Source organism: Ursus americanus, chromosome 18, assembly GCF_024610735.1.
Source record: "Ursus americanus isolate L20-20 chromosome 18, mUrsAme1.1.p, whole genome shotgun sequence".
NCBI lineage: Eukaryota > Metazoa > Chordata > Mammalia > Carnivora > Ursidae > Ursus > Ursus americanus.
In genome coordinates, this window is record NC_142144.1 from 773533 (window position 1) to 799232 (window position 25700).

General features: G+C 63.2%; 2 protein-coding genes across 9 annotated transcripts; one reads left to right on the plus strand and one right to left on the minus strand.

Annotated features, from left to right (window-relative positions):
• Nucleotides 1–1937, plus strand: LRRC26 (leucine rich repeat containing 26). Its single transcript, XM_045803736.2, has 2 exons — nucleotides 1–839; nucleotides 915–1937. Exons 1-2 carry the CDS (start codon nucleotides 167–169, stop codon nucleotides 1196–1198), a joined length of 957 nt encoding a protein of 318 aa, XP_045659692.1. The 5' UTR covers nucleotides 1–166; the 3' UTR covers nucleotides 1199–1937.
• GRIN1 (glutamate ionotropic receptor NMDA type subunit 1) lies at nucleotides 1910–25438 on the minus strand. 8 transcript variants are annotated; one of them, XM_045803734.2, is made up of 21 exons: nucleotides 24770–25093; nucleotides 22120–22254; nucleotides 19464–19640; nucleotides 17256–17318; nucleotides 16397–16497; nucleotides 12296–12417; nucleotides 12047–12221; nucleotides 10336–10480; nucleotides 10155–10238; nucleotides 8240–8381; nucleotides 8023–8150; nucleotides 7630–7794; nucleotides 7436–7554; nucleotides 7202–7314; nucleotides 6980–7128; nucleotides 6721–6878; nucleotides 6355–6516; nucleotides 6069–6178; nucleotides 5816–5961; nucleotides 4475–4585; nucleotides 2098–2166 (listed from the first exon to the last, which is right to left on the minus strand). In XM_045803734.2, exons 1-21 carry the CDS (start codon nucleotides 25025–25027, stop codon nucleotides 2098–2100), a joined length of 2832 nt encoding a protein of 943 aa, XP_045659690.1. In that variant the 5' UTR covers nucleotides 25028–25093. The 8 variants fall into 8 exon arrangements, with proteins under 8 accessions (XP_045659691.1, XP_045659688.1, XP_045659690.1 ...); XM_087869169.1 differs by lacking the exon at nucleotides 2098–2166 and adding an exon at nucleotides 2418–2534; XM_045803735.2 differs by lacking the exon at nucleotides 4475–4585 and having other exon boundaries at nucleotides 1910–2166.
• Nucleotides 25439–25700: the final 262 nt, after the last annotated feature.

Sequence of the window (25700 nt, forward strand, 5' to 3'; positions counted from 1 at the left end):
GGCAGTGCAGGGCACTGGCTGTCTGCCCAGCCCCCGCCCTAGGTGCGGGACTGGCCATGGAACAGGAACTGCCGGCACTCGGGCCGGAGATTTAATGTTTGTGCAGGCGCGGCAGAGACTCACTGGCTCCGCGGACGCAGGAGCAGCGGGCTCCTAGCGCTGCCCCATGAGGAGCCCCTCCTTTCTCTCGCGGCGGCCGCCGCCGATGTTGCTGCTGCTGCTGTCGCCGTGGCCAGTCTGGGCCCAGCCGTCCACCGCGGCCGCCACCTCGGGAACCCCAGGCACTCCGGACTGCCCCGAGGCGTGCGCGTGCGCGCCGGGCGGCCTGGTCAACTGCTCGGGGCGCGCTCTGCCCGCCGTGCCAGAGGGCCTGAGCCGGTGCGTGCGCGCGCTGCTGCTGGACCACAACCGTCTGCGCGCGCTGCCGCCTGGCGCCTTCGTGGGCGCGGGCACGCTGCTGCGCCTGGACCTGCGGGAGAACGGGCTGCGTTGGGTGCACGCGCGGGCCTTCTGGAGCTTGGGCTCGCTGCAGCAGCTCGACCTCAGCGACAACCAGCTAGAGGCGCTGGCGCCCGGCACCTTCTCGCCCTTGCGCGCGCTGCGCTCCCTATCGCTGGCCGGCAATCGGCTGGCGCGCCTGGAGCCCGCGGCGCTGGGCGCGCTCCCGCTGCTGCACGCGCTCAGCCTGCAGGACAACGAGCTGTCTGCGCTCGCGCCGGGGCTGCTGGCCGGCCTGCCCTCTCTCCACGCGCTGCACCTGCGCGGCAACCCCTGGACCTGTGGCTGCGCGCTGCGTCCGCTCTGCTCCTGGCTGCGCAGGCACCCGAGGCCGGCGCCAGGTGAGCCCTCCGGGCGAGGGTGGGCGGGCCGGGACCCACGGCCACAGCCGCCTGACTCTGCACCGTGTCCCGCAGAGGCCGAGACGCTGCTCTGCGTGTTGCCAGGGCGCCAGACGCTCAGCCCCTTGACCGCCTTCCCGGACGCCGCCTTCAGCCACTGCTCTCAGCCACTCGCCCCGCGGGACCTGGCGGTGGTCTGCGTGCTCGGGCCCGTCTCCTTCCTCGCCAGCCTGGCCGCCTGCCTGGCGCTGGGCTCCCTGCTCACCGCCTGCCGCGCTCGGCGCTGCACCGCCCTCAGCCGCCTGAGGAGACCGCGGGACCCTTGCCCTGGGAGCCCCGCCGCCTCTGCTCAGGCCTGAGCGGGCGTTGGCTGTTCTCGATCTTCCCCCCTGCCCTTCTTCACAGTCCCTGCAGGCGTCAACAAGCGACACAGACAGAAGTTTTCGTGACATTCCTTTAGACATCACCACTGCACAAACCGGGTCAGGGGCAGTGCGCGCTGGGCCCCTGGGCGGAGGGGCCGCGCGCGGCTGCGCACGGACCGCATGGGGAAGGCACGCGCTCGACACTGGAAGGGCTGGGCCTGTACAAGTTGGCGGGCAGGGCTGAGGACAGTCCCGAGCCAGCGCTTGTGAGGAAGCCTATCTCGGGCTGTGAATAGCCGGCTTAGCCCTCGCGGAGATGGGAGGAAGAGGTCAGAGGCAGCGGAGAACCCAGGGAGCTCCTGGGAGGCAGCTGCCAGCTGAGGGTCAGAGTCTGCCCTTGGGGAGGGGCAGGGCCAGCTGGGTGGATGGGGGTCAAGCCAAGAAGGGACAAGGGTAAGAAAAGGAGAGGGGTGGAGCCGAGGCTGCCAAGAGCAGGCGCTGGAGGAGGGGGTGACCCAGCCAGTTGGGGCCTCACACCCCCACTGTGGCTCTGGTAGTGGAAGGGGAAGGATGGGGCTTCAGTCTCTGCTCCAAGCCCCTCCGGGGCCAGGTTAGCCCCTCTCCCCCACTGCTTAGAGACCCCAGGGCCCTGCCTCTGCCGGAGTGCCCTGCGGCCCTGCCCAGCCAGCTCAGCTCTGGCCTGTCCTCAGCCGCTCTGGTCCGAGCCTCGGTCCAGCAGGGGCTGCCCGCCAGGCAGCAGGGTGGACAGACAGACGGGAGGCCCAGGGTGGGCAGTCTTGGGCGGGTGGGCTTCCCTCAGGCCTTCCCGAGCAGCAGGACCCATCAGTGTCCTTGGCCGGGCTAACTGGGCAGGTGGGCGCCTCCGGGGGGCCTCACACCACGGTGCTGACCGAGGGATCTGAGAGGTTGAGCGTGCCCGTGATATCAGTGGGATGGTACTGCTGCAAAATAGAAATACACAGACAAGGCAGCCCGTTAGCCCCCATGCTCGGGGGCACGCGCAGGGCCGGGACGGGTGGACCGGCCAGCCGGCCGACCGGCGGGCGGGCGGGCGCGGCCTGGGGGAGGCTGGGGGGCGCTCCTCCCCCTGACCCCGTCGTGCTCCGGGACTCTGCGTGGGCCGGGCCGCTGTCCCGTCCATCTGTCTGTCTGTCTGCGGGGGAGGGGGGCAGAGGAGGGCGGGCAGGGCGTCTCAGCTCTCCCTATGACGGGCACACATCTGCAGCTGGCCCTCCTCCCTCTCAATAGCGCGTCGCGGCAGCACTGTGTCTTTTTGGTTTTGCAAAGCGCCGCGTCCACCCCCGGTGCTCTATAAATAAGAACCAACAATCAATACCCGCTGGCCCCGCTGGCCGCCAGGGACCCCAGCCCTGAGCGCCCAGTGCTGCCCTGGCCCAGACCGGCCACAGGACAGGGGCAGAGGATCTTAGCAGCCGGATCAACCCCGCCCCTCCCAACAGAGCCCCCCACCCAGGCCTCCCTCCAAGCAGGCGCCCAGCCCGAAACAGGATGGGAACTGGGCTGCCCTCCCCCGCCCAGCCCCCCCCCCCCAGCTGGCAGTACCCCCAGTCATCCCTACAGGGCGGGGCCCGCCCCAGATGCCACACGGTGTCAGGACTGGCCTGGGAAATGGTCCCTGGTGCCCACAGAGGCTCGGGCAAAGAGTCTGTTGGGATTGTGTCCCCAGAAAGGCATCTCAAAGGTCTCTGAGTTGCGCCTGGACCAGCTAAGGGGCATGCGGGTTTTCTTTGGGTAGGAGTATGGGGGGGTCATGACACCCTCACAAAGCAGCCTAACACCTGTGTAACTTTGGTGCTCCTCCCTAAAAGTGCTGTCTACGAGGATACCCTCTCCCCAGGCCTGCCCCACCACCTCTCCTCTCTGGTCTTGGATCTCTTCCTGAACCCCTTGGCAGGGCCCCTGGCTCAGGCTCTGCCCACTTTCTCAGGCCTGTGAAGCCCCAGGCCGTGCTCCCAGCTCCCAGCCCCTCACTCTTCACCTACCCTCCCAGTGCCAAGCCCCTCCTGGGAAGCAGAGCAGCCAGGCCACATGGGCCCCTCTTGGGGCACCCTGATGGCCTGATGGCTTCACCCTGGTCTCAGATCATTATGTGCCAAGCCCTGTCTGTGTCCTGGAGATCTGGCCCCTTTCCAGTGTGCTGTGTGTGTGTGGGGGGGGGGGTTGCAAATCCCATTTCCACCTTGGAGCATAAGCCCCCACAAGATGGAGGCCAAGCCGGCCCCTGGACTGCAGGGAGGCCAAGGGCAATGCTAACTCTGGGCCACCCCCTCCCCACCTTGGACCGGGGCACCCCTAGCAAGGCTGGGTCCGTTTTAAGGGCTTTTATTCCAAATGTGCACATTGGTGCGGTGACAAGCTGCCAAAGGTCGGAGGCCTGCTCTGACGCCCTATGGGGAGGGGCTAGAGGGTCAGGAGCTGAGGCGCTGGTCTCCTCCCGGGAGGCCTCTCCTTCCTGGGCCTCTGCCTGGGAGCCTCAGTGACTCCGGCTCTGCAGGCCACAGCTCAGCCTGGGGTGGGCTCCACCCGCTCTGGTGCCCCCCCCATCCCCGCCTGACGGTCCCCTGTGGCTGGGGACCTGTTCCAGTTCCAGGCCCCAGCCGTCCACCCAGACGGAGCCAGGCCCGGCCCCCAGCCCCGGCCCACACAGAGACCACATGAAGGGGATGCAACAGGCATGGCTCTGGTGAGACACGTGAGACAGGTGTCTGGGTGGCAGGGCTGGCGGCCAGACAGATGGGCGGATGGGACATCACAGCCACCCCTCCACGGATGTCGCAAGGGGGGAGAGAGGGCAGTGGGCTCCTCTGGGAGAGGCTGGAGAAACGGATGTAACAGAGGTGGCGTGGCCTCCCGACAGGTGAGGAGTCCAGGACAGATTGGCTCTGGGCTCCCAGGGGCCCCGGGCTCAGAGGCTGACTGGCTGACCAACGACATGACACAGCTTCAAGATGGCGCATGGCGTCATGGCATGGGGGGCAGACCAACGCAGAGACACATGGGGAAAGAGGACCCCGTGAGGGCCAGTGGGAGAAAGGACCAAGAAAGGTCTAGAGAGAGTGAAGACCTCATGTGCTGGGCAAATAGAGATGAAGGCAGAAGAGCCACAGCGGTCAGAGGTGGGGTGAATGGGATGGTGAGGGAGAGGGCACGCCTGATGCACGGGACACAGACACGGGGGCGGGGCGAGATAAGAGTCGGAGACGTGGGACTGGGCGTTCTTCCCCTTACCGTGTCTTTGGAGGACCTACGTCTCTTGAAGCTGGAAGCCAAGGTGGAGGTGATAGCCCTAAATGTGGCTTTCTTTTTAGGGTCGGGCTCTGCTCTACCACTCTTTCTATCCTAAAATGAATATGTATAAGTGATTAGACAGCTAAGGGTGGCGGCCACACCTGCCCTCGCCTGCTCCTCGGGGCTGCTGCCCAGCCTGGCTGGCCACTCGGGCCCTCGCTCCTGCCTGCCTCCCTGTGCTGGACAGACGGACCAGCAGCCAACGTACGCAGGCGGCCTCTGCTCCTGCCCGGTCATGGGCCTGACCTTGCTTGTGCTGGGCTGGGCTGGGCTTGGGGCGGGGGGTGGGGGGTCCGGTCTGGCTCTCTTCCTGGGAGGTCGACCCAGCTCCCTGGCTCCTGGGTGGCCCTGGATTACAGGTCTCCCAAGGAGGAGAGTCCCCCAGGCACTGGAGGAGTTGGCCCTGGGCCCTGCCAGCCGTTCTGTCCCGAGGGGGACGCCAAGATTCAGGAAGGGGCTGAGGGGCCAAAGGCAGGCGGCAAGATGAACTGGAGAGATAGATGGATGGCGGCGGCTTCCAGACCCTGGCCTGGGGTCTGGTGGCCAGGACGGCCCTGTGCCAGCCAGTGAGACAGTGACCAGGTCCCAAGAGCAAGAGTAGGCAGATGAGAGGAGTGGGGGCTCCAGCAACCCGTCCCCCCATGGCCCTCCCTCTCTGAACATCAACTTTATCCCCAGACACGGGCTCTGGGAGGTGCCCAGAGAAAGAGAAGAGATGAAGGAAGCCAGAACTGGGCCGTGGGCCATGAGCCCACAGGCCTGCACAGGCCCCACTGTCTGCCCTACCCCCTTGGGCAGCCTGTCTCCTGCTGGCAGCAAGTTCCCACAGACACGGCCTGGGGTGCCAGGCAGGGCCAGCTGGCCCAACTCAGGCTGGAGTTATGGAGCACAGGACACAGCAGGGCAGCAGGGAAGGGGGTCCCTGGCGGGTGCCAAGGAGAGGCATGGGGCGGCGAGGGCAGAATATGTCTTGGACTCACGTGCTACACCCAGGTGGGTCCCTGTCTTACCCTGCCTCAGTTTGCCTTCCTATGGAATGGGCGCCGGCGGGCGACTCTGGAGACAGAGGGGCCAGGCGGAGGCTTGGAGCCAGGCTTTGCAGGGGGCAGCCACCTGCAGGTGGTCCCCCAGCAACGCGGCCCCTGGTCGTGGCTCCTAGCTCCAGTCCTGCCCACATGGGCTCCTGGGAGCCTGAGCCAGTGCTTCGGCCTGTGGGAATGGAGGAGGGCCGGGGCCAGGCCGGGCCATGGGCACCAGGCCTCGGAGGGTGGCCTGCCCTACCTGCAGGTTCTTTCTCCACACGTTCACTGCCGCAAAGGCTAGCTGCATCTGCTTCCGGCGAGCATCCTTGTGTCGCTTGTAGGCGATCTCAATGAAAATCAGGAAGATCCCAGCCACGATGCCCCCAGCCACCAGCATGAAGACCCCTGTGGGGCAGGACCCAGCATCTCAGCTGTTGGCTGGCCAGTGTACAGGTCCCTTGGAGAACCCCACCAGCATCAGCACGGGCGTCGAGGGAAACGGGGAGACCTACCTGCCATGTTCTCAAAGGTGAGGGTAGCAGGGGCGTTGCTGCGAGAGTCACACTCCTGGTACCGCACCCAGGTCTTGTCCAGATCTTCCATGAAACCGTTCTCATGGGACCTGGGAGGGACCATCTCGGAGTGGGAGGGGGACCGGGGCATGGGGCCTGGACCCTGGTGCAGGAGGCAGGGCCTGTGTGCCTAGGCGGTAGGGTCTGGCTCTGGGGAGGGGTCCGCCTCTGGTGGACGCCTCTTGGAGAAGGGCGAAGGGCAGTAGGCGCGGGTGAGGCAACTCACTTGAGGATGGACAGGGAGACGTTCTGCTTCCAGGGGCTGTCCTTGCGCATGCCAATGCCAAAGCCGGAGCGGAAGAACAGCTCGCCGGTGGTCACCAGGTCGCACTTCTGCGAGGCCTCGAACTCCAGCACCGCCGAGTCCCAGATGAAGGCATGAAGCTTGCTGTGGGCAGGGGCAGGGGTCACAGGCGCCCTGCACAATCAGGCTGCCCTCACCTCTGCACCTTGCACTCCTTCGCCCTGCCCACCTGGAAACCTCACCTCTATCTCCATCCTCTGGTTCCCATCCAGCCCGGACACCCTCACTCTTCCTGTCGGGTGGATGCCCCTCCCCTGCCCCCCCCCCACTTGTCCCGCCCCCCCTCACTTGTCCCGCACGGCCTGGATGGCCTCCGCGGCGCTCTCGTAGTTGTGCTTCTCCATGTGCCGGTACATGGTGCTCAGCTCCACCTGCCGCCGGAAGTAGATGTCCACCGAGCTCTGCTTCACCGTGGCGTAGATGAACTTGTCGGAGGGATTCCTCAGCTGCGGGGGCAGAGCGCAGGGCTCGCGGCTGCTCCCGGAGCCCACCCGAGGCAGAGCGCCGCTGACCTCACGCCCCCCGCTCCCAGCCGGCCAGGCCTCACCCGTGGGTCGTTGATGCCCGTGATGCGCTCCTCTGGCCGGTCCAGCACCAGGAAGGCCGCCAGGTTGGCGGTGTAGGAGGCCACGATGATCATGGCGAAGCCGGCCCACACCATGCCCAGGATGCGCGCCGAGAAGCTCCGGGGGGCGCCTGCGAGCAGAGGACTGTCAGCTCCCGGCAGGCGGGAAGGGGCAGAGTGGGATGCGGCCCGGGCGCGGCTCACCTTCCCCGATACCCGAGTTGAGCAGGACGCCCCAGGAGAACCACATGGCCGAAGACAGGGTCAGCGCGTCTTCCTCCTCCTCTTCACTGTTCACCTTGAACCGGCCGAAGGGGCTGCGGGGCGCAGAGCGCGGGCGGGAGAGGACGGGAGGGGCAGCCCTGCCCCGCCCCCGCGCCCGGCTCCGCCCCGCCCCCGCAGACGGAGGTGTCCGGCCGGCCCCCGGGCCGCGCTCACCTGAAACGGTCCAACAGGTACAGCATCACGGCCACCACATGCACCGACAACCCCACCAGCAGCCACAGCGTGCTCTGGAAGGGCTGCATGAACGAGTCCAGCGTGCTACGGGGGATCTCCTGCAGGTGGACAGGCTGTCAGCGCCGTCCGGGCTCACCTAGGAACCCACTCCAGCGCCGCCGGGCCCTGCGCACCTTCTTGACCAGAATGGTCAGGCCCTGGTACTTGAAGGGCTTGGAGAACTCGATGTACTGCGCACGCTCGTTGTTGATGGTCAGCGGCGCCACGATCATGTCCGCCTGCCCGCTGAGCAGCTCGCCCATCATCCCATTCCACTCCTTCTTATTGCTGTTGTTCACCTGCGTGGCGACACAGCCGGTGGGCGCGCGAACGCCGTCAGCCCCACTGCGGCGACCCGGACCGGCCCCTGCCCTAGCTCAGCTCTTGGGTCCACCCACTCCAGGCCCCGCCCCAATCCGTAGGCCCCGCCCCCGGGCCCGCAGGCCCCGCCCACCCCAGGCCCGGTCCCTCGCCAGACTGCATCCACCCGGACCCGTCCCTCGTGGCACCCAGCAATCCACGCGTACCCGCTCCTGAGTGCCGAACTTGCCGTCAGCCACCAGGTGCACCTCGTAGGTGAAGTTCATGGTCCGCGCCAGCTTGATGAGCAGATCGATGCAGAAGCCATAGCAGCACTGAGGCACCGTGTGGCGAGCTAGGGGGGAGAGCAGGGGCCGTCGCCGCCGAGCTCCCGGGCCCTCCGCCCCGCCTCGCCCCGCTCCTGCGCCCCAGCCCCGCGCTCACGGCTGCCCGGCGACGTGTCGTTGGGCCCGGTGCAGATCACTTTCTTGACGGGGTCCCCATTGACGGTGAACTCCTCCTTGCATGTGCCATCGCTCAGCGTGGGCTTGACGTACACGAAAGGCTCCTGGTGGATCGTCACAATCTGGGGGGGTGGGGAGAAGACCCAGCCTGGACCACCCACCCTAAGCTCCCAGACTCCCCTGGAGGCCCTCCAAATCCCTGACGTCCCCCCACCTCCAGCCACTGCCCTCTGCTTAGCTCCACATCTTCCCTGGCCATCGTCAGCAACACCTGCCTGTTGTCCCTGGGAGGGTCCCCAGACTACTCAGGGCCTTCTGAAACACTGTCCCTTCCTCTTGGCCACTTGTCTTTGGGGTATTGCTTTATGCCTCACTCCCTCCATCAGAGCCTGCTGGAATGTCCAGTCTGCCCAGCACCGTCTCTGATTTCTCAGGGATGAAAAACTCCCTGTCCCAGCCCAGAGCATGCACCCTGCCCTCCACTGCCCACCATGAGGACAGGGGCGTGTCTGGCATCCACTCCAAGTCTGCACAGGACCTGGGACACACAAGGATCACCCTTATCTGGTCACCTGGCCTCTCCTGGCCCTCAGTCTCCTCAGCAGTGAGCATTTGACCACCTAGCTTTGCTCCCCTCCTCTTTCCTCTTTCTGGTCGCTGTCCTCTCTCCCGTAGCCTGCCTCTCAACCCAGGGCCCCCTCGAGGCTTGTGCTGGTGTTCTCTCTTCTCCCTGTCTTTCGCAGGCACAGAGCCTGGGGGTGGGGAGGGCAGATAGGGACACGGGGGGCTGACCCAAATGCAACACACTGACGAGGGCCCCGAGGAGGCGCTGTTGGAGCTGGGCACGCAGAGTAGGCAGGGGTCGGTTTGACAGGGACCCTCTGCTGGCATGCTGGGGAGGGCGGGTCTCCAGGGGCGGGCCGACCAGAGTCTCAGCTGCAAGGGCAGCATTTTGACTTTTCCCCAGGGAGACTGGGAGCACCTGAAGGAGCTTATTGCTTTTTAAACTTTCATCATGTTTTTCTTTTTTTAAAAAAAAGTTTTTATCTTATACAAGCAATATGTTTGTGCCTTTAAAAAATCAATGAGCCAAACAAAACAAAACAAACAAACAAACAAACAAAAAAACGTTGTGCAAAGCCATCTGCATCTGGAGGCCTGAATGGGACCATCTGGTCGTCAGTGTTTGGGCTCTTACTTTCAGACTTTTCAATTCAAGGTATCAAACTGCTTTGGAAAAGCCCACCCTGCCCGTCGTGAAGGATGATGACCGTGAAGGAGGGATGAGCCCAAAGGAGCAAGGAAGGGAAATTTCGAGGGGAAAGGCCAGCAAAGGAGGGGCTCCCAGAGGCCCAGGGAGAGAGCCAAGGAGAGAACAGCCTGCTATGGGGAATGCCCAGCGGTGGGGGAGGGGGCCAAAAGGACGGTTTGACTCGGTCACGTCAGGAGGCTGTGAGACTGGGGGTGGGGGTGGCTAGGACTACCCAGAAGGGTGATGAGGGGTGTGGAAATGGCATCTCAAGAACCAGGACTCAGGACGGAGAGTGCTGAGGCTGAGGTCCACAGAATAACCACCTCGTGGTCCCTCCGTCCCCTATCAGCTCATCCCAGGAGAGTCCTGTCCCACACGGCTTCCCTAGGCTTAAGTGGAGTTGCATCAGGAGAGGCACTGGAGAGAGCCCATGGGATGGGGGGCCGGCAGCTTCCTCTCATCCCTCCACCTGCTCGCCCTGCTTCCTCTGTGGTGCCAGGTGCGGGCTAGAGCAGCCAGGTGATGGTCATTCCCCACTTCCTTCAGTCACTTTCATTGACCTCCCTGTCCCCTCCTCTGGGCCTGAGGAGCTGGATGGAGCGTCTGGGGTGTGGATGCTGACACAGGGTGGCGGGGTCCCCACCTTCAGCCTGGTGGACATCTGGTACCCTCGGGGCTTCTCTGTCTCTCCACCCGGCCAGATGATCTTCCTGTCGTTGGGGATGACCTGGGGGTGGGAGTATGAGATGGAGGGTGGCCACGCAGGGGTCTTGGCCCCAGGACCCTAAGGCCCCAGCCCCCACCCCCTCATGACCCCCACCTACATGGGTGCCATTGTAGATGCCCACTTGCACCAGCTTCCGGTTCTGTAGGTTCATGATGCTGTAGTTAGCGAACTTCCGATCCCCATCCTCATTGAATTCCACGCGGCCTGTCACGCCGTCTGCATACTTGGAAGACATCAGCACTCTGCAGAGGGGAGTGTGGGCAGACTTATCAGAGACACTCTCTCTCCCTGGCCTTCTGAGCCCGAGCGCCTTCTTCTGCCTCAGTCCCAAGAAAGAAAGATCAGCAGACGTCAGACCCTCATGCTGGGCATCTGGTGATGGTGTCCCGGCCTGCCAGCACCAGACGGATAACACAGCTATGGTAGCCCAGCAGGTCCCGAGCACCAGACCCATCCGGAGCTTTCTGTGGGTTGGGACATTCCCTCCCAGCTGTCATCCTTGCTTAACAAGTGAGGAGGAGTAAGCCCAGGCAGGATGCACCAGCCCGTTCACCAGCAAGTGGGGGAGGTAGGGCTGAGGTCCTGTCTTGCTGTGTGTGCACACTCATGTGTATGTGTGTACATGGGGCCATACATGTGAGCACACGTGATCTTTGTGTGGATGCACCCCTCTACATGTACTTGTGGCACGTGTGTGTGTGTGTGCCACATGCCTCTCTGAGTCTGTGCACATATGCTGCATAGACCTGCAGCTGTGTTCGTACTCCTGTTGTGGGCACCATAACCATGTTCTGCACACGCTACTCAGTGTTCACTATGTAGTGGGGGTGGGGGGCCTGGTGATGGGCTGAGTGGCATAGTGTCCAGGGTGCTGTGAGTTAACTCCTGCCCCTTTGTGGCCACCCACTGGGGCATCTGGCCAACCCTGGCTCTCTACGGGCTTGGGTTCCATCCTTTTGGGGGCTTCTTTGTCTGATCTGCTGGGTTCCCTGTCCCCATCTGCAGCAGGAGCCTCCTCCCAAAGGTTGTCAACTACCCTGTGTAGCTGGAGTGGGTCTCAGGGTTGGCTGCAGTGTTAAAAGGTGGGGTCAGGAGCAGTGGAGGCAGCCACGACTTCACTGGCATTTGAAGCATTAATGTCAGTGTTGGCAATGAGATGGGTGATTAGCACAGTGGAGATGGAGGTGGTGGTGGTGGGAGAGAGATGGGGGAACGAGGAGGAAAGTCGCGGAGATGACTGCGTCTGTAGGATGTCAGCAGCAGGCTGCCCTGGACCACCTGCTGAAGAGGACTACTCCCATCTCCAGCGAGGCACCACCCACCTCTAGAAGACAGCCTCGCCCACCTCTAGAAGGGTGCCCCACCCATTCTAGAAGAGACACCCCCCCTCCACCCCTAGAAGACAGCCCCGCCCACCTCTGGAGGCTAGTCCCCGCCCACCCCTAGAAGACAGCCCCGCCCACCTCTGGAGGATAGTCCCCGCCCACCTCTAGAAGGGAGCCCGCCCACCTCTGGAGGATAGTTCCCTCCCATCTCTGGATAGTCCCCCCCCCCCCACCTCTGGACGATAGTTCCCTCCCATCTCTGGATGGTCCCCGCCCACCTCTGGATGGTCCCCGCCCACCTCTGGAGGCTAGTCCCCGCCCATCTCTGGATAGTTCCCCCCCCCCTCTGGACGATAGTTCCCGCCCATCTCTGGATAGTCCCCCCCCCCACCTCTGGACGATAGTTCCCTCCCACCTCCGGATGGTCCCCGCCCACCCCTGGAGTCTAGTCCCCGCCCACTCCTAGAAGAGAACCCCGCCCACCTCTTGAAGAGCGGCCCTGTCTTCCAGATGTTGGTGTTGCCCACGCAGCCCCGGGGCGGGTCGGTGATGTTCTCTTTCTCCAGGAGCTCGTGCACCGCCTGGGCCACCACGCCCACCGCGTCGCTGATGTGGGCTGACTCATTCTTGCCGTTGATGAGCTGCAGTCCGATGATGCCTGGGGCGAGTGTGGTGGCTTAGGGTCCGTGGGGAGCCCCTGCCCCCCGGCACCCGCAGGCGCCCAGCACTCACCGTCCGGGGCGTAGCGCAGAGCGTTCCCTGAGATCTCGCGCTCCCCCACCAGCCACACGTACCCGGAGCCCGTCATGTTCAGCATCGCGGCTGCGCGGTACACGGTGGCGGCATCGTCCTCGCTGTGGGGCAGAGGGGGCTGACGGGCCAGGACGCGAGCTTTTCCCCGCCGGACCACGGCTGCTCCCAGTCCCAGTTCGCAGGTCCTCCTCTGGAGTCTGGGCCTGCTGCCCTTTGTCCCCCAGCCCTGCCCTCCCCTGGAAAGAGGCCTGGGGACACTGCAGAGGTGACAGGCCCAGCAACACCGCTGCCTCCAGCCCTTTCTGGGTCCAGTGATGGTGCAGAGGGACCAGTACCAGCCTGCATCGCCAGCCCACACGTGGGCCGGGAGGACCCTCCCCCTCTCCCTGCTACAGAGGTGAGGGGAGGGTGTGGAGGGTAGGGATGGGGTAATGGGGCCCAGACCCCCAGAGCTTCCAGCCTCTCCTGCTGGCCTCCTGCCTTGGCGAGTAGGGTCAGGGTGCTCCCGGCGGTAAGGGGTCATTGTCGATTGCTCACTTGCTCACCAGGTGCCAGGCACTGCTCTGAGCGCTTTACACAGACTCCCGCATTTAATTATCATGGTATCCCTATGCCGCAGACATCAGTACTATCCCTGTGGCAGGAGGGGAAACCAAGGCACCCAAAGCACACAAGTAATGGTGACTGGCAGTCTTGGGTCTGTGTGTGGACAGTCACCGCAGAGCCCGTGCTCCTGCCACCCTCCTGGACAAGCCGTACCACTCTGGTTCTCCACATGCACACATGCAAGATGAGGGGGCGGGGACGCTCCAGGTCGGTCAGATGTTGGTGGGACCCAGTGCCTGGGAACTGCCCTCCGCATTGCAGAGGAAGCCGCTGGACAGAGACCAGAGCCGAGAGCCGCTGCTCCCGCTCCTCAGGCTGTCCAGCAGCTGTGCGTGTCCTGCCGCCCAGGGATGGGGTGGTGGCAGGACACAGTGCAGGGCCTTGCCTTGGAGCCGCATGTGATCCTGAGCTCTCGGGGTGTCCTTACAGGGGAGCCCCTGTGCACCTGGTCCCCTAGGGCTCTCCTCGTCAGGACAAGGATCCTGGGCCTGGTGGGGCTATGGGGGCCACTGGGGGTCCTCCCCCTGCTCCCACCTTCCCTTCTCTGCCAGCCTGGACCTGGCCCCCGATGGGCCTAGACCACAGCTGGCATTTTGCTAATGCAGGGTACAGAGGGGCTGGACAGACTGTCGGAGTGTTGGGTTATTTTCACAATGACTGAGTCTGGAAACTGAGGTGACTCTAGACTCCCTAAGGGGTCTGCCCCCACTTTTCTCAAGGATTAGCCAATGAGGAAATGTAGGCCTTCAGTGTTTGCACTACACGACATGCTCCTGTCAGATGTGAGCCACACACAGAGAGGGGCCCCGTGCTGGGCAGCACCACACCCGCGACCAAAGGAGAGCCTCCAGCCAGGATTGCCCGGCAAAGCCGGTGCGGCGCCTGGAGGGGCCCAGGCTGCCCACGGGAGCTGGCAGAGAAGCCCGTCTGAGTGACAAGATTCAGGTCCGGGACGTTTGGCTGAGGGGGCAGGGTGCACGCCTGTGCTTGTCTGCACGAATTGTGATGACTAGTAAAAAGTTGTTGGCAAAATCCTGATCAACCCGTCAAACTGTTTTAGGGAAGTAATCGGTTCCAGAAAAGGCAATTCCGGAAGATGAAAATGAAGTTTGAGAAACGACCTCCCTGCACTCTGAACATTGCTCAAAAACTAAGATTGGTTTCAGGAGGCTCCGCACAAAATGCTCCCAAGGGCCCTCGCGAAGGAGGAGCCCGCGTGTGAGGCAGAAGTGCCGGGTGTGTGCCTTTCCCTGGCCTCCCTGGCTCCTGGGGACCTGGACGAGCTGGGCGGCTGGTGGCCCTGTCGTGAAACTCGGGCGTCTCTGTGCCCAGGAGCCCAGGTGTGAGGGGAGGGGTCCCTTCCAGTCCTAACGGTCCCGGGAGGGGCCTCGTGTGGATGCGAGAGGTCTCTGGGGGCCGCGGGGTTGGTAGGGCTGCTCTGCCTTTGTTGCAGTGCGTGTGCACGCGTGGGGTGGGTGCATGCATGCGGTGTGTGCGTGCACGACTACATGTGTGCCCTGCGCGTGTTGGTTGGAGCACATGTATGTGCGGTGTGTGTGCACGTGTGTATAGGCGTGCATAGTCCGTATAGAAGCGTGTGTGGTGTATGTGGGGTCCCGCCTGCACGTGCATGTGTAATGTGTGTGTGCACTGTGTGTGGGTGTGGGTGTGCACACGCGTGTGCATAGGGTGTGTGTCTATAGAACGTGTGTGTATGTGTACGTGTGCGTGTGGTGTGAATATGCTGTGTGCCTGTGGGCAAGTGCACACCGGTTTGTCTGGCTGTGCACACGTGTGTGTGGTGTGCATGGGCGTGCTGCGTGTGCTGCCCACGTGTGCATGGTGTGTGCAGCTGTCAGATGCGACCACATCGCCTGCCCTGAGCTGACCTTCTCCTGAGACGCACCTGCGAAACCTGTCTTTGAGCCGGGGGGCGGGCGACACAGGCCAAGCCCCTCCCGGCCCGTGCTCGGGGGGCTTCAGGGTGTGGTGTGGGACCTCACTGAGCACAGGATAAACGGTGGAGACCCCTCTGCCGGGACCTGGGTGTGGTGGCTTCTGTGGATGGCTTCTGGCCTGTGTCCTGCGGCCACTCTGGTGACAAGGTGAGGGCTGAGCGGTTCTAGTTTGCTGTGACCTCATCCTTTGTAAAAGTGCCCAACAGTTGAACATCTATGTTTTGGCATAATGAGTTCCTTGGGTTGCTCTGTGCTGGTTGAAGGGGCCTCCCGGTTGTTAGCTGACTGTCCATTTGTCCATCTGTCTGTCTACTTGTCCACCCACCCACCCACCCATTCTTTGATCCTACCACATCAACTGAGCCTCTCTCAAGCCCCATGATGAATGAGGGGGAGTATAAACAAATTGGGAAATCAAACGGGAGGATCTGGAGGGGCTTTCCCCGAGGGGCTCGGTCTGGGAGGGATGGGGCAGCCCCCTGACCTTGCCTGGTTCTGTCCTTAAACCTTTCTCCTGGAGCCCTCCCCACAGCACCCAGGGTTGGATGGTCGGTGTGAACCCAGTTAGCCACCTAAGACAGAGGCAGAGGGGCATTAGCTCCCGGCTGCTGCGGGAAGCGCAGGGCTCCCCACCTCCCCGCCCAAGGAGCCTTGGTTAGCCCCACCCTCCCCAGCACCAGGAGGTGGGGCACCTGGCTCTGTGTCAGGGGTTTGTTGACTGAATGTCCAAATGGACCCCTGCCCTGCAACTCAGAGTACGGCTTCCTCTCTGTGGTCTGCCGGCCAGCAGCATTTGGGGAGCACTCCTCTGGGCAGGGTGACCCCTGTTGTCTTTCTCCACTCCGCTGGAGCCCAGCGGTGCTTCTAGGAAAGGGCAGACTGGGGTGTGTCCATGTAGGCCCTCCTGGCTGTGCCATGGGGTGGGGCTCTTCGTTTTCCTAGTCCAGTGCCCCGGATTTTCCCTTCCCAGGGGGGACGTAGCCACTTGCAGATAGTCTGTGCGCAGCCGTGTGCTGGGGGTCTCATTTCCGAGGTCAAGGTGGAGGTGCTGGCTGGCAGCAACCTGGTTTCCACAGGTCCCTAACTAGTTCCCTTCTCCTCCTGCCCACTCCAACTGCTCCAATCCTTCTGTCCTAGGACTCTGGCTCGCTCCCTGCTGTGGCCTTCTCCCCTGGTACCCACATGTCCCTTCCCTGGGCTTCTTCCCTGAGCCCGGCTCCCAGAGTCCTGGTTCACATCTATCCCCTTGGGCCATGTTTGCCTTCCTGAGGGCAGGGACTTCTCCATCTCCCATGTCAGAGCAAGCAGCAACAGGTGACTAGAAGGAGAAAGGATGGACAGGTAGAGGACGTTGCACGGCCCAAGTCTCCGGGTACACGTGGCGGGGGTGGGAGGGGTGGGGGGGTCTCCTCGGCAATGGCATTTTGGAAGCTGAAACTCAGTGTCAGCCCCACAGAGCCCCTGGCCCAGGTGCAGGCCTGGGTGAGGTCAGGGGAGGGGCCCAGCCCAGACTCACCTGGCAGAGAGGATGATGACCCGGGCCTCCAGCTCCCGTGCCTCCATCAGCAGGGCTGTCACATTCTTGGTCCCCGGGTCGAACTGCAGCACCTTCTCAGCCTGCGGTGTGAGCGAGAGTGTCAGCACATGGCTGGGGCATGGGCTGGAGCGCCTCAGGGGCGAGAGTCGGGCTGCAGCTGCTAGGAGCCCAGAGGCAGCTTAGCTAGGGCCACCGTGGCCTGCACCTGCCACCTGCACTGTGCACCTGCCTGCCTGGCTCCTGCCTGGCCTGGCCTGGCCTCGCTTGCTGTCCTTTCTTCAGCCTGCTCGCTCTCCTGCGCTCGCTCCATCTCTCTCCTGTCCTCACTTTTGCACTGAGCATGCAAGCTGAAGTGGGCCGAGACTCAGAAGGATGCGTGCAGCGGACAGGAAACAGAAAAGAGTTTTGGAATGCAACCGGGAGCAGAGATAGGGCCGACTTTTCCAAAACCACGGGAGATCCTCTCAGGCCTGACCCTGCAGGCCCCTGCAGGAGCGGCTGGACCGACAGGGGCAGGTGGGCAGCTGGGTGGGCGGGCTCCCTCCTGGGTTCCTCGAGGAAACCCTGGGGGTCCCAGAGATTCGCATGCACTTCCCGGAGAGCAGCTCCTCCTGCGGCCGGCCGTGCCTGCTTCTCGGTGCAGGCCAAGGCTGAGGCCACGGTGGGCGGCCCGCTCCTGCCCTCTCCTGCCTGCGGCTGCCTGCCTCCTGACCTCACTCTCCTCAAGGCTCAGGCCTGCAGCTCAGCACAGCTGGGCCGACAGCAGCCCTAGTGGCCGAGGCGCTGGAGGCCAGGGCTCCCTAGTCGGTGGGTGGCGTGCACGTCCATGCATATATACCTTGGGTCCGCGCTTGTTGTCATAGGACAGTTGGTCGAGGTTTTCATAGTTCCTTTTTTTACTCTGATGAATAATGTGCACAGAGAAAATATGCAGACACAGAAGAAGATTATAAACGGTTGAAAATGACGGCGCGAAAGCAACCACACCACCTCCTCGGCACGTCTGCAGACGGGCACGTACCTGGAGCTCGCAAACACCGAGGCCCGCGCGGGGCTGGGGGCCAGGGCAGTGCAGGGGACGAGGGGGCACGGGGGCCACTGGGGCTCCCGGCCACGGAGCTGTGCTCTTGGAAAAGGTCACGCTTGGGAGAAAGGGCGGCCCTGTCTGTGTCCATACCAAACGTGTCCCTTTAGGGTCCCACCTGCCTCCCCCGCCCCTGCCATGCACCTGCTATGTGGTCCCAGCGGTGCCCGCCCCACCCCAGGCAGTCCTGAAAGGGGGGTGAGTAGCCCCTCCCTCATGCCCTGTCCCCTCTGTCCCTCCCCTCCTGGCATCCTTCCCTCTGTCTTCCCTAGAGGCCCTGGCGCCTGTTCTCACTGACGGGTGTATGCACACCCGTCCGCCCACGTGTGCACTGGACAGAGAACCTGACAGGATCGTGCGCGTGTGCACACACGTGTGCCCACAGGGGTGGTGTGCGTCTGCAGGCATCTGTGTGAAAGTGTTCGTCTACACAAGCTTTTTGGTGGGGAAATGAAGGCCAGTGCCATCCGCGCACTTGTGTGTGTGTGTTGGTGGGGTGAGTGTGTCCATGGGCTACAGGCCTGTGTGCGTGTCCAGGTACAGTCTCAGGCTGTGGTGGGAGATGTGAAGTGTGAGGGGATTGTCTTGGGAATGACCACATGTCCCTGTGAGCAGGGGTGCACGTGGGTGGGTGTGCGGGGACATGGCCGGTAAGTGTGTGTGTGTGCGGCCACTGGTGGGCACGCCAGGAGGTGACCAGCCTGCCAGGCGCTGGTGGAAGCTGTCTTGGGAGGAGTGGGGCCCACGGCGCTGGTAGTCAGCCCTCCCTCTCACACTCAGCCGGTCTCCCACAGCAGGACCCCCCAGGACCCTCTGAATCTGCCTTCTGGCTTCACCCACGCCAGCCGGTGCCCTCTACTCCCTTCAGGGGACTATGAGGAGCCTGGGGTTGACACTAAGTTGGTTGAAGCCAGCTCTGACTTCACAGACAAAACATGCTCCCCGCCACCCCCTTGGTCTGGCCTCCCAGGGCCCGCCCCAGCCTAGGCCTTCCTCCCTCTCTGCGCGGCTTGGCCTCCATCCTAACTCAGGGGCCATGGCACAGGTGTTGAGTGCTCGGTGCTCTGGGCTGGGTGAAGGCGGGACCCTGGGCCTCCTCAAGCTGGCAGTGGGGGCAGGCAAGGAAGGGGATGGGGGTCACCTGGACCCCCAGAAATTGCCACTCTGCTCTCTCTGCAGCCCCACAGAGTGGGGGCCAGGGTGGGGCTGTTGGTCACTGTGCCTAGAGCCAGGAGGGTAACTGGTCTCTTGGAGGACTTCAGAGCCCAGCCCCCTGGTAGGAGTGAGGAGGGGACAGCCTCGGGCCCAGGGCTCAGTGCGGGGAGGGGGAGGCCTGAAGGGGGCAGAGCCCAGGAAGATGGGAGGGGGGGGCAGATGTCCGTGGATGAGCTTTGGTGAGGACAATGGGCAGCTGAGAGGGGGAGGGCGGCAGGGGAGGCGAGGTCGTGGAATCCAGGGAGGGAGGGTTCCGGGTCCTCTGGGGGAGGGGCACGACGCACGGTCCTGTGGCACTGGGTCCGATGGGGAGCGGGGAGGGGGCGGGGCCGCGCCGGGCCGGGCTGGGGCCTCCACCTGCTGGGGCTGGGGGCCTGCAGGGGGCCAGGGGGCGGAACTGCACGGGTCTGGGTGGGGCGCGGGGGCCGGGGGCGGGCCTTGCAGCCCCGTGAGGAGGAGGGCGCTGCGGTGGGCGGGGCGGGGTGTTTGCGGAGCTCCAGGTGGTCCTGCCCTCGCCCCGCAGGGACTGACACGAAGGAGAGATTTCGACTAATGGCAAAGCGAGTGAAATGAGCCGAGAACAGGCTGGGGCGGGCGCTCGCCAGACGTAGTGGTGCTGACCATGCACGATGGAAAGAAAGGGTGTGCACACACGGGCCACAGACACAGCGGCGGGCAGCGCGCCGGCTCCGGCTCCGGCTCCTCGGCTCCTGCTCCGGCTCCCCCCGCCCGCGGCCCGGGCCTCACCTTGGACTCGCGCTCCTCCAGCAGCGTCTCCAGGCGCTTCTGCGCGGCCCTGCCCTCATGGTCGTCGCTGACCAAGAGGATGACGTGGTTCCAGCTGTAGGCGCGCATCATCTCGAACCACACACTGGACTGGTGCGAGTAGGGCGGCACCGTGCGAAGGAAGCTCAGGTGTATGCTCTGCGGGAACACGGGAGGGCTGAGGGGCTCGCCGGCGGCCCGCGGCCAGCAGGGGCATGGGGGCGCTTCGCCCAGGCTGCCCTCCACACCCCGGGGACCCTGCTTCCGCCCAGCTCTGCCCTCGCACCACTGGGCGACACCTGCCAGAGCCAGGAGCCCCACTCCCCCTGCCGTCTCCCACTGCTGGCTTCTCCCCCCGCCCCAGGCCATCCAAACGGAGAAACAGAAGCTGGGGGTCTGCCCAGCAGCACCCTGACCGGCATTAATTAGGTCTCTGGAACCGTCCCTGAGATGAGCTCCCCTACTCCCTGGCTGCCAGCCCCTGCGGCAGCCTCTCAAAGATCCCTACTGGGGCTTCACTGGACTCCTTCCCAAATTCACAGAACCGTCGTGTGTGCCGAAAGTCTTTATTTGGGGCTAAATACTTCTTGTCTTCAAGTCTAGAGGTGATTGCTTGCTGACCCCGCCTTACTTCTGTGTGTGCCTATAACTGCCAGGATGGGGCATGACAGGACAGGAGTGCGTGGCGGGCTCTGCCCTCCTCGGCCTCGCTCCTCCACGTCTACCCGGAACACTAGCCCCATGCTGATCTTGTGGTCCTCAGAGATGTGCACACCATTTTCCCACCTGCTCCCTCTTTGTGGCCTGGGGGGCAGCGCCTTGGAACCAGAGTGCAAGAATGCCCTTTTGCCTCTGGCCCTCATCCGCTTGCCAACACAGCTGCAAGGGGGTTGTATTTGGGGTCTCGGACTGGCTCTGACCCCGGGCCTTCCGGGTCCGTGTGTTGGGCACAGATTGGCAGTGGATTGGGACAATGAGTGGGGCCAGGGCAGAGTTGTGAGGTTCGGTCATTAGGTTTGACCTCACGCTGGACCAGGGAGTTGGGCCACAATCTGAAGCCAGGCCGGGGTTCTGCCCTGGGAAGAGGGTGCCTCCTCCCAGCCGCTTTTCTGGGTAGAGCACAGCTCCTCCCTTCTGTGCAGGAGGGGACTGGTGCCAGAGAGCTAAGGAGGTTGGAGGGCACAGGAAAGGATCCCCCACTTCTCTGAAGTTGAGGTCTAAGTGCATCTGAACAGTCTGTGTGTCTCAGCTACACACGGGGGCTCCCAGAGCCTCAGGAAAGGGCTGCTGCTCCAGCCTCCAACTGGCTTCCTCCCTTGGGAGCCTCCTGGAGACACTTTGGCTCTGGCTTCCCTTTCCCCTCACCTCTGACTCCCCAGACCCCTCTGGCCCTGGCCGGGATGATCTCCGTGCCTTAGGCAGCTTTATCTAGAACTGTGGGCTCCTGGCAAGATGCACTTGGAGAGGATGGGGGACTGGGAAGCCCCCAGCACACGGCCTCTCCTCTGGCCCCTCCTGATCTGTCTACAGGTAGCCCAAGGTCTGGAGGAACATGTGGGGCCAGCTGGGAGGCCCTCCCAGCCTCCTGGTGGTTCTTGGCATCCCCTGCTGACGAGTCCTCCCAGAATCATGGGCAGATGCTGTGGGAGAGCTGTGTGACCTAGAATGAGGTCCCCACCTCTATGGGATACCAACTCGGTGACCTCTTGGCTCTTCCAGCGGCTGCTCCAGGATTGGATGGCTCCAGGCAGACCCCCATTCCCCACCCAGGGACCACAAAGGTGCTATATGCTGCTGAGTAGTGGTGCTTGCAGCCCCAGGGCCTGCACACCCCAGACTAGCCTGTCCTGCCATGAGCTGCCTCCTCTGTTACCCTGCACACAAGCGGACATCTTTTACACCTGTGCCCTGCAGCTGGAAGGACTGGGACCCACAACCTCATGGCTGCCTGGTGCACCCCTTCCAGGCTTTTCCTCCTCTGGCAGCGACTCCTCCAGCTCTCCAAAATCCACCTGTCTGTCCCTTCTCTCAGCCCGCGGGGACCTCTGCTGCTTCCGAGAGCTTGTTATTCGTGCCTGTCACCTGCCAGAATGAGTGTATGTGTGTGTGTCGGCATGAGTATAAGTGCATGAGTGTGCCTGTGAGTGTGTGTGTGATGCAGCATGAGTGTGTGGGACGGTGAACACGTTAGCGTATGTATGAGTGTAAGAGTGTGTGTGGTGTGAGTGTGCATGTGTGAGAGCATGGTTAAGCGCCCCTGAGTGTTCACGGGAACGTGTTTGTGTGTGCACGTGAACTTGGTGTGAATGTACGGGTTTGTTTGTATCTGTGAGTCTGTGTGAGTCTGAGTTTGCGTGCTAGGAGAATGTGTATCGGTGTGTATGTGTGTGCGTGTCAGTCTGTGTGTGTGTGAGGCTCTGTGTGTGGGTTCGAGTGTGTGAACATGCATGAATGCATGAGCTCATGTCTCACCCTGCTGCTCCTTGAGCCCAGAGCCCACTGTCTGAGCACCTCAGTGCCTCCGCCCTCCTCCCTCTCCCCAAGGCAGCTGCCAGTGGCCCTGGGCTGCAGAACTCAGCCACTGGGTCTGAACACAGGAACAGAGCCAGCTGGGTCCCCATTGAGTGGTCAGGCTTACCTTGTCTGAGTAGATGGACATACGGGTGGTCAGCCCCAGGACGGGGATGCGGTAGAAGCCGGCTGTGTAGGAGACGGGGGTGGGAGTGAAGTGGTCGTTGGGGGTAGGTGGGTGGCTAACTAGGATGGCGTAGACCTGTGGACACAGGGGACAAGGTCAGCACAAGTCGGGGGTGAGGGTGGGATGGGGACTGCCCTGGAGCTGGCTGCCCAGAAGCAGCAGAGGCTGAACTCAGCAGGCCAGGGGTGGGGAGATCCAGGGGCACCATTTGTGCACACATGCAGCCCAAGGGGTGCACACCCCCAGGCAAGGGGACAAGACCCTAGAACCACCCTCAGACTATAAAACAATTGAAGGGGTGAGTCAGAGGCAGAGCAAGACTCCAGGGGGCCGACAGGACACACAGGGAGGTGACGGACCCCTCCCCTGCACTTCCCCTGCCTGGGGCCTCCCTTCCCCCCTCGCACTGGAGGGACGCTCCTGGGGTGGGTATGAAGACCCTGAAAGGGAGGGCAAGGACTGTTCTTGTGATGTCCCAGGAGGTACACATCACCCCCAGCACAGGCTGGTGAGAGTCGTTGGTCCTGCATCATGCTGACAAGCACACCACGCCACCCACTGTCTCTCCTCCTGGGTGCAGAGGCCAGTGTTCCAGAAACTGAGAGCTGATCTGGAATGTCTGCGTCTAATACTGCAGATGGAGCTCTATCGGCAGGGGCCAGGCGAGGAGCCCCTGGAGCCTCAGCCCTTTGCAGGTGCCTTCCAGGGGCCTGCTGAGCTCAGCCTAGTTTGAACAAGACCCAGTCCTGACTTTGAGCACTGACCACACCCTCAAGGAAGGGAAGGGAGGTGGGGGGGGGGTGCAGCCTACCTTCCTGCCCAGACCACAGCCCCTGCAGGCAGGTCTGAAGCCAGTGGCTCAGTCCTCCAAGGCAGGGAAAAGGTGGTGGCAGGGAGCAGATGGCTGGGCATTTCCCTGCCACTCTCACATTAGAAGGACCTGTGTCTGTTCCAACTCCGCCTTCCACTCTCTGAGCCACAGGGCCCACCTCCTCCTGCACGTGGGGGGGGGCATGCTCCGGCCTCACACTGTGGGGGCGATGGCTGCCATGCTGGCACAGCCCTTGCCCATAGGGTGTGCTCAGTTAGTGGCAGCTGCTGCCGTCACCTTTGGTCCTGGCACTGGCTGCTGTCTGGGGGAACAATGCTCACAGACAGCATAACTGTGAGTTGGAGGAGGGGTCCCCAAAAAGGGCCCTACCGGACTCTCTAACTCCACTTCTTCACGTCTCTCCCTCATCCCAGATGGGACATGTGACCTCAGCTGCTGGCCACAGAGGCTTCACCCAGTCCTGTCTCTAGTGCTTGGGGCTGGGAGCGTGCAGGTGGCTCATGAGGTGGGAAGGGGGGATTTCTGGGCAAAGCACAGCCCCAGCCTCTGCAGTTGGAGCTGTTTGGACCGGCTATTGCCCCCCGCCCCCGGCCCTCACCTCCAGTCTGCACCCAAAAGTGTTCAGTCTGTGTCTGCACGAGTGACCATGCAGGTGTTCACGAGAACGTGCTGGAATATGCATGTGTATAAATGTATGCCCCCACGTGTCCATATGTGTGGGTGCATGTGTGTGCATGATGGAGCCCATGTGTGTGAGCACATGCGTTTGCATGTGCACCTGGGTGTGCCAAGCTCTGCGTGTCCGTGGGTGTGCATGTGTGTTGGGCAGATGTGTGTGTGAGCGTGTAACACTGATGTGCATGAGTGTGTGCTAACGTAAGTCTAGGCATCTCTACACAAACACAGATGTGAATGTGTGCTTGCGTGAGTGTGCCTGTCCACTGATGTCCACAGATGTGGTGTCTGTCAGGTGAGCAGAGATGAGCATCATTTGGCCCGGTGTCGGCCCTGACTCTTACATAAAGCGCTGCATTGCAGTGATCCCGTGGGTTCATTGGAATTCAGCAAGCAGCACTGCACAGGGGCGGACAGCTCTGACAGGCAAAATCCTAGGAGTCCTGTCCTCCCCCGCGGCTCTGGTCGTCAGCGGCTCCCACGCTGGGCCCTGACACCTCCCACACGCACAGTCCCCGCTCCTACCCTCCAGAAAACCCTGCTTCAACACCTGGGCCATTTCCCATCTCAGACAAACCCATGGATGGGGGAAGGGGAGGGAGGAAGGGAAGGAGGTCTAGAAGCAGAGACAAAGATGGCCCCAGGCCCCATCCTGTTTAAAGACCTGCGCATAGTGTGGGCTTGTGGCTGGAACAGCACCTCTACGCATAAGCCCAGGATACCCACCCCTCACTGACACAGTGATGAAGCAAACCACGAAATGCTTGCCATGCGTCTGCACACATCGGTCAGGACCTAGAACCCTGGAACCTCGAGACGACTGACCAGAGTGGCCGGTGACCATTGTGGGGGAGAGAGATGTGGCGAGATGGGGAACTGGTGTTTGGCTGCTAGTGAGACCAGCCCTTTCCAGAATGAGCCAGCTTGCTTAGGGGTCCTCTCTTAAGAGAGCTAGGAAAGGGTGGGATGAAACTGGGACAGTAGGAGGGATGGAGGGTGGAGGAGGGAGGATGGCGGGGAGGCGGTGGGGGAAGGGCAAGAGCTGCGAAGCAAGAGCCGTGGTGGTGGTGGGGGGGTGGGCACCTGGCTGGAAATGAGGTCCTCGCACACCGACAGGGCCATCTGGATGGCGTTGGGCTTGTGGGTGACGGAGGTGGCATTGAGTTGGATCTTCCAGGAGCCATGCCGCTTGTTGGCCTGGTTCACGGCCTCACGGAACATCTGCTCGTGCTTCCGCGTGCTCAGCACAGCTCCGATGTTGACGATCTTGGGGTCGCAGGCGGCGCGGGCAAAGGAGCAGGAGAAAAGCAGGGCGAGTGTCAGCAGGCGCATGGTGCTCATGGGCTCCGGGCAGAGCCCTAGCTCTGGGCAGCGCGAATACGGGGCCCTCGGCGCATCCCCAGCGGGGTGTCCCGGCCGTCCTGCGTGCGCCCGATCCCGCGGGCTGGGGGCGCCACGTCTTCCCCCGGAGCCGTGGTCCCCGGACGTCTGAGGGAGGGAAGAAGGCACCCGAGCCCTCGGCCGACGGGCGCTGCGCTGGGCACGCGTGGGTCCCACGCTCGGCTGGAGCGGCTGGCGCTGTCCGCGGTGCTGAAGCGGGTCCCGGCGCTGCTCCAGGCGCCCGGCGCCGAGAGGACGCCGCAGTCGCGGCTCCTCCGCGGGCTTCGCTGGTCCTGGTCCCGACGCTGCGGCGACCGCGACAGCTGCGGAGCCGCGAGTGGGGCCAGCGTCTCCTGCCCCTCCCGCCGCCCCCGCTTCCCAACACGGAGGGGCGCCTCCCGCGCCAGAGTGTGCGCCTGCGTTGGTGCGAGCATTTATCAGAGCACGCGGGGGCGGGAGGGGGGGAGCCTGTGCGCGAGTGTGCGTGTGCGCGCGGGTGTGTGGAGGGGTCGCTGGGACAGTAACCTGCAGGGAGATGAGTTTAGATTGGTTAGAGGGGTTCGTGTCACTGCGGCAGCCTTGCGTGTCTTTTAACATGACCAAATGTGTCCTGCCAGTGTGTGTGTGTGTGTGT